This window comes from Acanthisitta chloris, unplaced genomic scaffold, assembly GCF_000695815.1.
Source record: "Acanthisitta chloris isolate BGI_N310 unplaced genomic scaffold, ASM69581v1 scaffold26061, whole genome shotgun sequence".
In the NCBI taxonomy this organism is placed as follows: domain Eukaryota; kingdom Metazoa; phylum Chordata; class Aves; order Passeriformes; family Acanthisittidae; genus Acanthisitta; species Acanthisitta chloris.
Genome location: NW_008654727.1, coordinates 25,279 through 39,717, shown reverse-complemented (window position 1 = coordinate 39,717; position 14,439 = coordinate 25,279). Strand labels below are relative to the sequence as shown.

The 14,439-nt window shown below is 44.5% G+C and overlaps 1 protein-coding gene across 1 annotated transcript in view; it reads left to right on the top strand.

Annotated features, from left to right (window-relative positions):
- Positions 1 to 2,547: 2,547 nt before the first annotated feature.
- The window catches only part of USP3 (ubiquitin specific peptidase 3), a gene marked incomplete at its 5' end in the record, with an annotated part of 20,135 nt that continues 8,243 nt past the window's right edge, over positions 2,548 to 14,439 (top strand). Inside the window, 5 exons of the mRNA XM_009083659.1 lie at positions 2,548 to 2,653; positions 4,746 to 4,877; positions 11,720 to 11,803; positions 13,666 to 13,747; positions 13,908 to 13,990. Of these exons, the coding sequence (XP_009081907.1) occupies positions 2,548 to 2,653; positions 4,746 to 4,877; positions 11,720 to 11,803; positions 13,666 to 13,747; positions 13,908 to 13,990 (487 nt within the window). The remainder of the gene's footprint in view (positions 2,654 to 4,745; positions 4,878 to 11,719; positions 11,804 to 13,665; positions 13,748 to 13,907; positions 13,991 to 14,439) is intronic.

Genomic DNA, 14,439 nt, shown 5'->3' with positions numbered 1-14,439 from the left:
TGCTCTTGCTGTGCATTCCATGGTGCCTTTCTTGAGAGTCCTGACTAAGGCCTGAAACTTCCAGTCTAATTTAATTTATTAAGTAGGAGGTGGTGACTGCCTGGGGATCTGAGTTGAGGAATCCCTACGAGCCAGCCTGAGAGAGGCACAGAATGCAATTTCAGCCGTGTCTTGAAACATCAGTCGAGGCATTCCTCAGAACAGAGCAGTTGTAGGTCACACAATTGGCTTCTGTGTTGAATCGTAGTGGGAGTCACTTCCATGTTATTTGAGCTCTTTGGGTGGAGATGTTTGTGCAGAAGATAAACTACACATTTTTAATGTGATGCAATTGGAGCAAAGTTCTTCCTAAAAGTTAAAGTAAACAAATGAGCCATCTTTTCCTATCCCTTGGTATGAAAGATGGAAAATTTTAGTGGATGCTGTTTTTTTGGCATTGTGCATAGTTGGAATTGTATGGTGGCTTTGTGCAGAACACTTAAACCTGCAGAATGAGCACTAATTCGGTGTAATTTCACACTGCACAAACAAGAAATGCAGGTATTGAAAGTACCTGAATGTGGAATTGTGATTGTCTGGTACAGGCTGGAAAGTAAGAATAATAGTTCACACAGTAATGCTTTTACTTGCTGGTTAAGAACCAGTTTCATCCACAGAAGATAACACAGTGAAACCGAAAATGTGACTACCAAGTGGGAGATTTGTGCAGGGATTTTAATGCTAGGAAGACTGTTATCGTGTTCCTGCCAAGGACAGTGTAGGGCAGTGCTTTGTTCATGCAGCACTTAGTCTAAGTGTGTGAATGGGTTTGGCTTCTGTGTCCTTCTGGTTAATATTTTACCTTTCAGTTTATGTAATTCAAGGAAATAAGATTGTACCAGGTTGGACTGGTCATTCATCTGGTCCATTTCTAGTTAATGATGGCCATTTAAGGTCTTCCCCTTGCCTTCTTTTTGCCAGTGCCAAATGCTGGTTTTCTTGATAACATTTTGGTCAGGTTTGACAAACTTCTTCTGCCTTTCTGACTTGAAATGTAAATCAAAACAGCTCTACCTGACTTCCCTCTGTCTATTGCAATATCATCATCACAGTTGTGGGAACCCAACAGCTTTAGAAATAGGAAAATGGTGTTGGAGAACCAAAACCAGGTAACTGAGACATGTAGATAATGTATTTCTTAAGTAAATAGTAAGTGCAGCAGCTGAGGAAAGCAATTCTGGAGTCTTTACTGGAGAGTTTAAAGTAGTTACTTTGAAAAGCGTTTCTGGGGAATGTGCTTTTTTCCCCCCATGTAACATGGTAAAAATGTTTTAAAGGTTTCTTGGATTTGGCCTTTGAATTGAAATACAACTATTTTCAGTAATGCATTCAAATCCAGAAAGCAGTTGTCTGAAAGGCAGTGTAGCTATTTTTTTCCCCACCTGTTTTAAATAGAAAAGGTGAAATTTGATGGTGGGAAAGTATGTCAGCTCCTCTGAATAGCTAAGCTGGTCAGTTTTCTCCTGATTAAAAATTGACCCCTTCCTTACTTGTAATTAGCATTTAATTTGATAAAGAAACGATTTTTGTTAGCTTGGTTTTCTCTCAGAGTCTTTGATCTTAGCCATTTGACGTGTGCAGTGGTTTGTAGCTTGGTGAGCCAAGTTTTGAGTTTTTCTAGAAGTCCTGAATTGTGCTGCTCAAACGATCCTACCCTGGAGCAGTTCTGTGCATGCTTCAGTGTCTCCAGTTCCTTTTTCTGAGGTGTGACCCCAGCAGGGGAAGGCTATTCTCAGGCTTTCCCACAGTAAATAACAATGTAAATAGTTTACATGGACACTGAGGTTAATCCTCTTCTCTTTGTCCCTCTACTCCTTGGCCTTAAGGGACCCTCATGTTTCTGATGTCTTATTTTTCCTACGTGACTCTCGTCTGGCTGCTCCGAAAAGCAGTTATTTCTGGTGTGTAGAAGAATCACGTGGTATCATACCTGTTTGTGGTTTTGGGATAATGGAAGTTGTATTTTATTGCTGTTTTCCGCCCTTCCAGGCGTGCACTTTGCATTTTATTTTGGTTTACTCATAGTATTAGTTGGGTGTTTTAAAGTGTAATATTATTTCTGTACATTCTGGGGTAATGGGCAGCTGTCAACAATTGTATTTGGTTCAAATCTAAGTGTTGTGTGTGTGTATATATATATATATATATATATGTATTTCAGCTGCTGGATTGGAATTGGGGTTGGAATGTCTTGTTTCTATGGCTCTGGCCTAGGATGCCATTTCACCTCTTCACAGTATTTGCTGCTTTTTGGTTTAAGCCCTTTAGCTTAAAACATCATGTTTTAAGTTTTCTAGGCTTAGAAGACAGCCAGAAGCTTAGGCCAGGTCTCGTGGTGTGTGGAGTGGGTTGTGAAGGGCCCTTTGGAGTGGGTTTTGTGAACAGAAGTGCTGGGGCTGTTTTCCCTGGGTTTGGTGCACTGCCTTATTAAAAGCCAAAAGAAAAATGTGTGAAGCTTGCCAGTGTTTTTGTCCTTCTGGTGCTTGTGTGTCATGTTTTGAAATCAAGTAGACTTCATTAATTTGACACTGTTTTACAACAAATCTCTTCTAGTGTGCCGGTCAAACAAAAGTCCCTGGGTGTGTCTGACGTGCTCCAGTGTCCACTGCGGCAGGTGGGTACAGAGTGCCGATCTCTTCCTCGGACCCTGAGCTTTGGCCCTGTTGGTTGCCTCTGGGACAGCTCAGTCAGAGTTCTCCTGAAAGCCTTAGAGGTCCCTGAAATAAACCTTTTATTGTCTCATTTAGCACCGTATGTTCATACTTAATGTGGTTCTTCGCTGCCTCCTGTGAGTCCAGACATTCTACTCAAGATCTGGGGGGTGTATTTTTTAAAAGAAGAGTGGACAGTAAATGTGATTGCTCAGTCCAAAAAGTGCCTGGAGAACTGAAAATTTAGTAGATTATTGTTAAGTTCTATTCTTTAAAAGATGTTTCTATTATGATAAGATTAACCCACTAAGAATTCTTGGAAAGCCACATGTTGGCACAGCAACATTCCAGCTACAGAAATAGCTTAACCGTTCCTGTCGTGTCGTTTTGGAACTAAAGTTATTGCCATGACACACAAGAACTAGCTGTCAGCAGAATTTCTTCAGACTGTACCTGCTTTTTGTCGGTATTAGCTGAAGCAACACCGGATTAATTTGTAGAGGAATGAGACCGTCAATGCTGTTATTTCTCTGTCAGGATAATTGGAGAAAATCTGCTGGTAGGTAACGGATTGAGATGCACATTTTGATGGGATGTGGTTAGTGTAGACATTCAGACAGTGTCTGAGATGCTAACCTGTTTGATCTGTTGGGTAACATCTGTGCTGGTGGAAAAGCATCATTAAACTTAGTGACTTTGTCTTTTAAAGTGGATTGAATAAACTCCAGGGTTTTTTTTCTTTGATATGGAGAACAGTAAGTGCCACATTTTTAAATGTCTCTTCTTCAGAGTTTTCAACAGCAGACTTTTTTTTCCCCCTGCTTTTATATGTTCATGTATTTTATTAATTTATACCTGGTGAGAGCTAAGAGGGGGAGACACTTTATGATGGTGTGAAATAAATCGTTTGGAACATTTGAATTGTTGCTCATCTTAGAAAATACTGTCCACGTATGACCTTTGTTGTGTGCAGTTAGTAGACATCGAGTCTGCAGCTTGTTTTGACTTCCAAACTGCTCCCTCCTTTAGAGCAGAAAATAATTCAATGGGAACGTGCCTTGTAGTGGGACAGCTCTGATGGTGAAAGCACACAGCACGTTCTCCTGCTCGGGTGATGTTCTAGATCCACGGGGGAGCTTTGCCATCTCCGGATGAAGTTGCCCCCTCCAGGTTAGGGGACACTGCTGTGTTACCTCAGCAGAGCATCTCTGGTGTTGGCTCAGCTCTGCAGTGCAGGCAGACAGCCCGTGCTGCAGCCTGGGTCGGCTGTGGCAGTGTGCAGGGTCCTGCCAGCCCCACCAGCACTGCGAGGAGTGTTCACACCTGCCCGTGGCAGCGGGCACAGAGTGCAGAGACCTTCCTGCCAGGTTACTGTGGGGGCAGGAGGGAATTCACCCGAGGTCTAGCCGTGGCTTCGAAGTGTTAATGGTTTTCAGCTGATACTTAGTACTCTTAATGACACTTTTTAAAATTGAAGGTGCTTCATTTTCTAGATCTCAGATTCTGAGCATGAAAATGCTCATTGTGTCAGCAAAAGAGCTGTAGGATTTTAGGTTTCTTTTTCAGTTACGTAACCCCAAGCCCCAGAGCCCTTCAAATTCATGAACTCGCTGAAACATAGCAGGCTCTGATATTAAATCATCCTGCAGAATGGCAAAGAGGAAAATGGGTGTGCAGAGGAGCCACAAACAATAGTGCTGAGTGAGAAAAACGGTAGAGCTGTAGGATGAGTGTATGGGAAAGCAATGTGGAGAGCTAACTGCATTGCAGGTGTGGTTCAAGAGAGTTGTGGAAGTCCCTGAGCCTGCTAAGAGCACAGATCCTGGGGTTTGGCACAAGGATGCCAGTTTGTGTTTGCTGTGATGGAGAGATCAATTTGGACCATGTGAGAGAGTAAAGGGGTGAAAAGCCAGAAAATGTGACCAGTGTTTTCACACAGGCTAGTTGCCTTCTTTGGTGCCTATGTAAATATTTGATGCATTTTTTCTTGTTTTTTTTAGGAATGTTGATTAGCTGCTTGCAAGTGTAAGACTTTCTGCTTTTCATTTATTTTAGATATGTGAATGGCCATGCAAAAAAGCATTACGAGGACGCACAGATCCCTACGACCAACCATAAGAAAACAGAAAAGCAAGAGAAAGTTCAGCACACTGTGTGTATGGATTGCAGTAGTTACAGTACATACTGGTAAGGATTTAAACACTGTAATCACGCCGATGCTCGCACTCCCTCCTGCCCCTCTTCCCCCCAGCCCTGAATGGGGAGGAGAAAATGAAGTGAAATATGTAGGTTGAGATAAGAACAGTTCAATAATAATAAAGAGCAGAATGAGCTAAAATGCTGATGGAAAATAAAAAGAAAGTGAAAGGAAAAACCCCCAAACCAAACCAAAACCAGTGATGCAGAATCCAATTACTCACACCCGTGGACTGGTCCCACCCTGGGATCGGCCCTTTTCCTGCTGATCCACTGGGCATGACGTGCCGTGGGGTGGAATATCCCTCTGGCTCCTTCAGGTCACCTGTCCTGGCTGTGCTCCCTCCCACTTTCTTGTGTACCTTCTCACTGGCAGAGCATGAGACCCAAGAAAGAAAATGTCCTTGATTTAGGATAAACACAACTTAGCAGAAAACAAACATCAGTGCACTGTCGACAGCATTATCACTCTGAATCCAAACACTGCACTACACTAGCTACTGAGAATATTAACTCCATCCTGGCTAAAACCAGCACACCTCTTTACAACAATCTGCTTTTGCATGTGTATTGTAGCACGTGGTTGTGGCTAAACTCTCACATGTCAAATGACTTAAACAACAGAACCTTCTTGAAATAAGAGCTATGTGGTTTGGAGTTACTTCTGTTTGCTTTGGGGTGTGTCAAGACCCTAACCTTTTAATTGCAAAAGCTGCTCTTCAGTTGTAGTTGCTCCTTCCATCAGACTGCTGAGTCTTTCACACACACTTTATTTGTCAAAATTCAGAAAGTAAAGTAATACACTGTAGTTCTTGCCCAAGAGATCTGAGCTTGAGGTGTGTTCATGTGTGTAACTTCTGTGAGTTTGAGAAAGTGATGGATCCTGATGGGAAGCAGCAGTTTCATGAGGAATACTCCTGTAACAAATATTTTCATCCCACAGTTAAGTGGTTTCACCTGCACAAATGTTGTCTGGAGTGGCTCAAAAGCTGCTCAGGTGGTGTGTGCAGCTGTACACACGTTAGGCATAGAAGAAAGGTTTGAGTAGCTTTTGATATATGGGACTTTCATTTTTGTATACACTTTATTTAAACGTGAAAACATCAGAAAACTAAGTTCTTCTGAGTGATACATATGCACAAGTTACCAGCACTGGAACAGCTGTGGGAAGGTAATTTCACTTTCCCAAGTAACACTGTTAGTAACTGAGTTCTATGTTGTGGCACTTTGTTCTGTTTGAAGTTCGACCTGTCTTCTGTTCATTACTGAGGTAATAATCCGTGGAGGAATTTTAGCTGTGTATTTAAAGTCTTGGTTGCATCTCCATTTCTAATGCCGAAATAGTGTGCTCAGCTTGCTGAGGCTCGCTGAGGTGCACCCTGCTGACCTCGGGCAGCGCAGAATGCTGACCCGGGGAGGGCTCTGGGTCTGCTGCAGGAACTGAGCAGCAGGTAGGCGTGACTTGTGGGCTCTACTGGTGTTTCACAGCTTGTTTGTGGGCGACAGATGAGAAGCAGTTTAGCATGTGATGTCTTTTCTGCTGTAATCAAAGTAGAGGGCTGAGTCATCTCTGGATGAACTGGAACTAATTGTGGGGAGCTTTGCCTTGGGGGGTTCCTGTTGCGTGTAATTCACTAGCAAATTGTAACTCCTCTGCTAATGTGAAGCTGAACTAGTTTCAAAAGCAGTTTATCTTTGCTTTCATTTAGGATAGTTGAGTTTTTCCCAGGTGATAATCCCGAGAAGATAGCTGGGTTTGTTACTGCACCCAGCTGACATCAGCTCAGGTGTGTAAACATGAAGCAGAAAGCATTCAGACCTGATCTGCCCCTTTATTTCAGACAGTACTCTGGGGGCTGCTGCCAAACGCTGCGTGCCAGTTAGAGCAGAGGGTAGAGCAGAGGGGTGGGGAAAGTTGAGGCACAATTAGCTGCTGTGGAGAATGAATTTGGAAAAGCTATTTGTTAGCTTCAGTGTCCAGGGGACAGTGCTGTATTTATGCAGTGATGTTTCTTTTAAGTGAACTTGTATGTAAAGATTAATATCTTATGCTAGCAATGTTTGATGCTTCATTAATGTGAAAGTCGAGAAATACCATCCTAAGACTTGGCTGAATTTTACTTCTCCTGTGAAAATAATGGTGATATCGTGATGCAGTGCTGGCATATTTTTATTTGCAGTTTTGTTTGCTGCACAGGGTTGAGTAGGATTCCATTTTTATCCTATGGATCCCAGCTTACTGTTCCTTAGCAGGCATGATAACTCTAGTGAACAGGCCTGTGTGGGCTCTTTCCCAAGGGTGGTATTTGAGCCTTTGCTTTTCTTAAGCCATGTCATAAACTTTCATGTGGACATGAGAGCACAGGGTTTGTCTGAGTCACTCATGTCAGCCTAGGGGGAAGAAACACTGTGTGAGTGTTGAAGCTACTGTGGTTTATTGTGCAATTTAGCTGTAAACCAAGGTCAGATCCAGCAGTCTCCTGTAACTGACTGCATTTCAGGTATGTTTTCTTTTACATGACCACAGGCTTTCAACAGAGCTTTGAAAGGAAAATGTTTCCGTTCTGGTGGGATGGTAGTTAATTTTTATTTTTCTAAAAAATCTGAAATGAGGTTTTTATTGTTTGTATGAGTTTGGTAATACTCTGGAAAATACAGGCATGCTTGAGGTATCATTGTGTACTGGGCACCTGGGGAATTGCTTTCCAGAGCATTTTGGTATTTATTCTATGTCCTCCTATCCACCTGCTCAGGCTTCACCATCAAAAAGTTGAGAGAATGTTAATACTTTATTTATTATGAGAGTACAACTCTCTTCTCCATTCTTTGGTCCCTTTTGAAACTGCAGATGCAATACTAAACCCTCAGACTAAATTACGTTTGAGATCTTAACTGCTGAGAAAAACAGGCTCCTGAATTCCACTTTCAGGGTAATCAGCCTTTCAGTAGTCCTGAAAGTATTAAACACAAAGAGTTTACAAGAAGTACAGATCTTTTTTCTCTTCAAACTCTGGTACAATGCTTTCTCTTGCTGTGTTAGTTGGGGTTTTGTGCTTGAGAAGTAAACTGATCCGTGTAAGAGCTCTGCCTTCCTGAAAGGGACTCTTGTAAACGTGTCTTCTCAGTGCTGGTGCACAGACAGTTGGCACAGGAGAAGAAAGGCTGCCCTGTTGATGTATTTGCATAATATGTTTCCTGTGTTCATTTAATCCCAGACAGAGTTTGCAGGTCAGATTTCTTACCCATTAGCCTCCTTGTTGTCTCTTAAAGGGACACATTGGTGTGGGAGTGTGTGTGTGTGTGTTCCTGGCTGATATGAAAATAACTAACTGCCAAAGATGTCGGAAAATTCCCTTTTAGTCTTTCTTTTTTGTGATGGTATTTCTATTCTAAAAGCAAAAGAGACTTACTATGTTAGTGCATGAGCATTGGAAAATGAGATTGCTTAGTATCGTTATTTTGCATTCTGCAGTCAGTGAAAATTAAAGACAATCAAAAGCCTTTTATCCAGACAGTAAAGCTGGTATGACAGCATACCTAGAGTATGTGTGATTGTATACTCAGGTGGTAGCACAACCAAGGAAACTTCAGTGTTTCTTAACTTTTCCTGTTCTGTAATGCTCCAAATCCAATCAGTGCTTGCGAGCAGAGCATGAAGTTCTGTGACCCCCTGGCAGTGCCAGGGTTAGTGTTGGTGTTCCCCAGAGCAGAGCATGAGGGTCTGTGACCCCCTGGCAGTGCCAGGGTTAGTGTTGGTGTTCCCCAGAGCAGAGCATGAGGGTCTGTGACCCCCTGGCAGTGCCAGGGTTAGTGTTGGTGTTCCCCAGAGCAGAGCATGAGGGTCTGTGACCCCCTGGCAGTGCCAGGGTTAGTGTTGGTGTTCCCCAGAGCAGAGCCTGCATTCACTGGCTCGCTGCCATTTGAGAAGCAAATGAGGCCAGAAGAGACCAGGCCTTGGAGCTAGCAGAGATACTAAAAATAGAAAGTGGACAGAGAGGAAAATACTGTGCTAAGCCATATAAGGGACCCTCCCCAGAGTATAAATTTGGTCTGTAGCATTGCTGTTACAGCATATTGCAGAACTGCTGTATGCAGAAAAGGTGTTTTGTTCATTTGTGATGATCCTGAGGATCTGTTCTGAATGTCGTTTTCACATATAGGATGTAATTTCTCAGTAGTTTACCTTTAAGGTGTGTGGGCTTAGCAAATGTATGTTACTGAAACATAAACTACTTTTGATTCTGTTTATTTTGTTTGTCTGCAATAGTGGTGGCTGTTACTTCTAGTAGTAGTGCTGAATCCTCAGTGTTGCAAGAGAGGTGGCTTAAAAACCTTGCCCATTGAAAAGAGAAACAGAAGCAGCTTGTCTTGATATACAGTGAACCTGAGAATCACTTTTCCACTGTTGTAAGGACCCTCACATTTACTGGTGTATTTGGTTTTACTCCTCCATACTGGGATGTGAAAATAAGGCTAATATGATCTTTAGGGCAGGGGAGCAAGTCTTACATGAGCTGTCAGCAGTCAGGTGCTGTGGAGAGGCTGTCGCTGCCCATGTGTGGGTGTGCTGGGCACCTGGGGTGGGCACACAGCTGGGGTCAGGCAGAGTCAGACTGTGCTGTGTGCTCCTGTTCTCCCTCTGCAGAGCTGGCCAGGGGAGCGAGCTCTGGTGCTTGGCCTGCGAGTGACAAATCCAGGAGCACTTCATCGGGCATCGGCGTTGCCTGAGAAAGCTGAATAGGCCTACCTAAAGCAACTGAAAAATAAGTATATTAACAGACTTCTTCCCCCTCCCAAACTAACTGTGTCTGTGGCCATCTTTAGAAACAATAGAAATCTATTACTGGCAATAGCCATCTTTAATAATTTCTACATCTCGTGTAAGTGTTTGGAAATCTTGAGGGTTCTATCTCCTTAGAAGCAAAAATCAGAGAGGTCCTGGTCAGACCGGCCTTAGGGACCCTGTTTGGTGGCAAAAACCTCTCCTTTTTCAGCTCTGTGGCCTCTTGAAGAATTTAGTGTTTGAATTAACACTAGCAATTATATAATTTAATATCATTAAAAAATTAACACATTGCAATCTAGCAATACTGCAGATTTGTGCAGCAAGGAGTATTGTAAATTCCAGTTGTGCCTGAAGTCAGTAGCTTCATTAAATTATGAAGCAAGTGTGGATCTGCTCCAGCAGAGGAGTAACCTGAGACGATGACGATGTATTTTTGCATTTGAGTTGCTCTCGTGCCAAAGGGAAAGGAGAGACGTGCTGCAGTTCTGGTATTAAACATACCCAGAGTTAGTGTTCTGCACAGGAAGCATTCAGTTGCCTGCCAGAAGTTGAAGCTGCAGTTTGGTGGCTCACAGTAGGCACAGGGCTGACAGACACAGAGCTGTGACCTGTGTGGGCTGTCGGGGAAAGGAAGCCGTGACAAGTCACTGCTCCTGTCAAAGTGCCTTCAGAAGAGCTGGAACAACAGCTTTTCTTACCTTCTGTGTCTGATGCCAGATGGCAGGTGATCAGTGGCTGAGCTGCCCTCTGGCTGGTCCTCAGGTGTGCTGTGCTGGGACACCTGCAGCTCCTGTGCTGCTGCTGTTCTCCACAGAGGTCCTGGGTAGTGGATTCTGCTGGGCTGAGCTTCCCTGCTGACTGCAGCACTTGTGTTCCTTGCTTTCAAGGGATTTTTGTCCATCTTTTCCCTCCCCTTTCTGCTACCTCACTCATGTGTACTGGGGTCATGGAAGGAAGAGCCTGGTACGAGGTGATCTTTAAGGCCCCTTCCAGCCCAAGCCGTTCTGTGGTTCATTCTATGATTCTATGACAAGAGGGTCCACATTACTCTGGAACCTCTATTAGCAGTGTTCTCCTTGTAACAGTTTTCTTTGCTATTTTCTTTCTTCTTTTGTTTCCTCAAATTGAGGAGTGCGCTGAAGCTTTACATGTACTCTGGAAAACATTGAAATAAGGTGTGGGATTTTTTCACCATTCCCCAAAAAACCCCTCCTCCCCTCTTTTAGAAGTGGTTGGTAACCTCTGCATTTCTGCAATATATGAGGCCTTGCAAGCCCGTGGTTTGAATATTAGCCTATAATTAACATCTTTGCCTCTGGGGAAATGGGAGCTGCTTGTAGAACAGGACAGGACTGTAGAGGATTTGCAACCCTTGCACTTTACATTTGCTTGGAGGCAGTGGCAGGATCACCTTCTCTCTTTCAGCTCGGTTACTTGCTTTTGAACACTTACACAGAAAGAGCTCAAAATTCTAGTTGAGGTTTTGTCATAAGAGTTTGTGTGTCTGAAAACTACACGAGCATTTGAGTGCTAGTTGTGGTTGAAGCACAAGGTGCAGATTGCCACAGACCTCTGGCCTGACTGCAAAACTCACGTGATCTCTTAGTTCGTCTTCCCTGGTCTTTTTTCCCCAGCAGAACCTTCTACACTGTGTGCTGTGTATGTGTTCAGCAGCTCAGTTCCAGTGGCAGCTTATGGGGGTTAAAGAGTTTAAGGGTTAATAAACCCCCTTGATTCCAGGTGTGTGTTGATCTTTCCTGCTAAGTCTGGGCCTGGCTGAGGTGCTGCTTTTGGCCACAATGTGTGTTTGAGCTTGGCTGAGCTGGAGTTCTGCACAGGACAGGCAGTGTGTCATGCTTCTCACCTGATGGAGAACTGAACTAAAAGTGGGATAAGATGCAGGGCCTGCACCTCTGGCTCCGTGGTAAGGGAAGCAGCTCAGTCTGCAGCTGTGCTCCCTCAGACACTCTCCCTGGATGTCTGTCAGTGTGTCCTGAGCTGCTGCTTTGCGGCACGCTGTGCATTCTGACACCTGTTTTCCTTGCAGTTACCGCTGTGATGACTTTGTAGTCAATGATACCAAGCTGGGCCTGGTACAGAAGGTCAGAGAGCACCTACAGAACTTGGAAAAGTAAGTGGTTTGTTTGCATCCAGAGTGCTTTGGGCAGACTTGTGACACTCCATCATTTAAGTGGTGTTTGTTTTATCTGTCCATATGTACCTAAAATGCCTATTTTGGTCCTTCTCTTTGTGTGATGCTGTGTGTGTTTAACCTTTTCATGGCTGAGAACAGAGGTGAAGAACAAGGTTTGTTTGGCACACAGTACATCTTGCAGAAGCAGCATATGATGATACAGGAATTTAGATGTCAATTAAATTCCTACCTAGATGATAATTACTGTCTTTTCCCATATAAATGGGAGAGATCTTTCAGAACAGAAATAGTTTTGTCAAAAAAGCAGAGTATGTTTTTTTTAATCAGAGAAGTTGAGGTGAAAATGCAGGTGGAAGCAGTCTTCATATTAATTGTATAGTTTGGTTTGCAAACAAAAGGATTAAGAAGGTTTATGAACTTGGAATTGCACAGAAGACATTTTTCCTTTGCTTTGCCCGTCCCGCTGCAAAGCAGTTAGAGAGCCTGGGTGCTGCAGGGCCTGTGGCCAGTGCTAGTGAGCAAACAGTGTTTGCACAGTTTGCTTGGACATTCTGCAGTGCTGAGTAAAGTAGATGTGCATTCCGTGCTCTTGGAGACGTGGGAACACTGCTGTGCTCAGGCAGGACTCGGGCAGAGTCTGCTGTGGTTTAGGGAAGTGTCTGGATCCTCCTTGAGCAAAGTGTGTCACTCACTGGGAAGGTAATATTAATTTTTTCATTATTTTCTGTTTTGATGGCCTTCTCAGGTACATAATGAGATGTAAAGATGTGTAAGCATAATGAGAAGCTCATGTTAGTATTGTGGAAATGTCCAGGAGATCTAAATCTTTGGAGGCTTCTGTTCCATGCAAGGACAGTCTTGGAATGTTTGGAGTGCTTTTTGATTAAGAAAATTTAAAAAAATCCAGCGCCCCCCCCCCAACCCCAAACCAAAAGCAAACCAAGCAAGGCCTGAGATCTGGAACAAGTTATGATTTAGCTATCAGACTAGAGAGAAATCATCAGCAGGTATGACTGAGGGACCAGTAATTGCCAGTGACGTACAAACAAATAAGTCATCATCGTTGTCACTTGTGTCACACAAAAGATATAACCTCGTGTATTTTACTCAAGAGCAGTCAGCTGTAGTAGGTATGTGCTAGCACTCCAGGTATTTTTGATTCTTGGTAACTTTGTCCTGGTTTCTTGAAGTTGTCTTCCTAAAGGCTTGGATGATTCTTCTGTATTTTATGGAAAATTCTGCATGAATTATTTCTTTGGTTAAGGAAGAAGATGAGCATTTTAGGTGGGAAGCAGGCGCAGCTCAGGGAGGCAGCGTGGCAGGTCAGGGCTGTGCCCCTCCAAGGGTGTGAGAGCACAGGTGGTGTCCAGGGGGCTGTGAGTGGTCAGTGGGAGCTGATGGCAGATGTAGTCACTGTGTGAAACATGAGGGTGGTTGTCGGGTGTCCATTTCACACAAGATTGTTTTTATAGTAACTAACCTCTTTGAATTACCTTCCAACAGTTCAGCCTTTACATCAGACAGACATAGGAAAAGAAAACTATTGGAAAATTCATCTCTGAACAGCAAGTTATTAAAAGGTGGCAGCACAGGTAGTGCTCAGGGGGCTGTGAGTGGTCAGTGGGAGCACAGGTTGTGGTCAGTGGGAGCACAGGTGGTGTCCAGGAGGCTGTGAGTGGTCAGTGGGAGCACAGGTGGTGTCCAGGGGGCTGTGAGTGGTCAGTGGGAGCTGATGGCAGATGTAGTCACTGTGTGAAACATGAGGGTGGTTGTCGGGTGTCCATTTCACACAAGATTGTTTTTATAGTAACTAACCTCTTTGAATTACCTTCCAACAGTTCAGCCTTTACATCAGACAGACATAGGAAAAGAAAACTATTGGAAAATTCATCTCTGAACAGCAAGTTATTAAAAGTAAATGTAAGTACAACAGATCTGTTTTTATAAACCTCTTGGCCTAGACTGGAAATACTTTGTATTTCTCAGGGTCGTTGGTCGTTGTGTCGTGCTGGCTGTAATGGCTCTGGGAGGGGAAGGGGGAGCAGTGGTCGGTGTGTCTGTAACTCGCTGCCGTTTGCAGGGAAGCAGCAGTGCCCTGTGTGCCACCGGCCTGCGGAACCTGGGGAACACGTGTTTCATGAACGCCATCCTGCAGTCCCTCAGGTACCGCGGGGCAGTGTGCGGCAGCACTCGAGCTGTGGGGGCAGCCCTGGGCACGGGAGGGTGTGTGCTGCACACTCTGGGGAGGTGTGGGGGTAGCCCTGGGCACAAGAAGGTGTGTGCTGTAGCCCTGGGCACAAGAAGGTGTGTGCTGCACACTCTGGGGAGGTGTGGGGGTAGCCCTGGGCACAAGAAGGTGTGTGCTGTAGCCCTGGGCACAAGAAGGTGTGTGCTGCACACTCTGGGGAGGTGTGGGGGTAGCCCTGGGCACAAGAAGGTGTGTGCTGTAGCCCTGGGCACAAGAAGGTGTGTGCTGCACACTCTGGGGAGGTGTGGGGGTAGCCCTGGGCACAGGAAGGTGTGTGCTGTAGCACTGGGCACAGGAAGGTGTGTGCCTCACACTCTGGGGAGGTGTGTGGGGCAGACCTGGGCACGGGAGGGGGGGGGCGCCG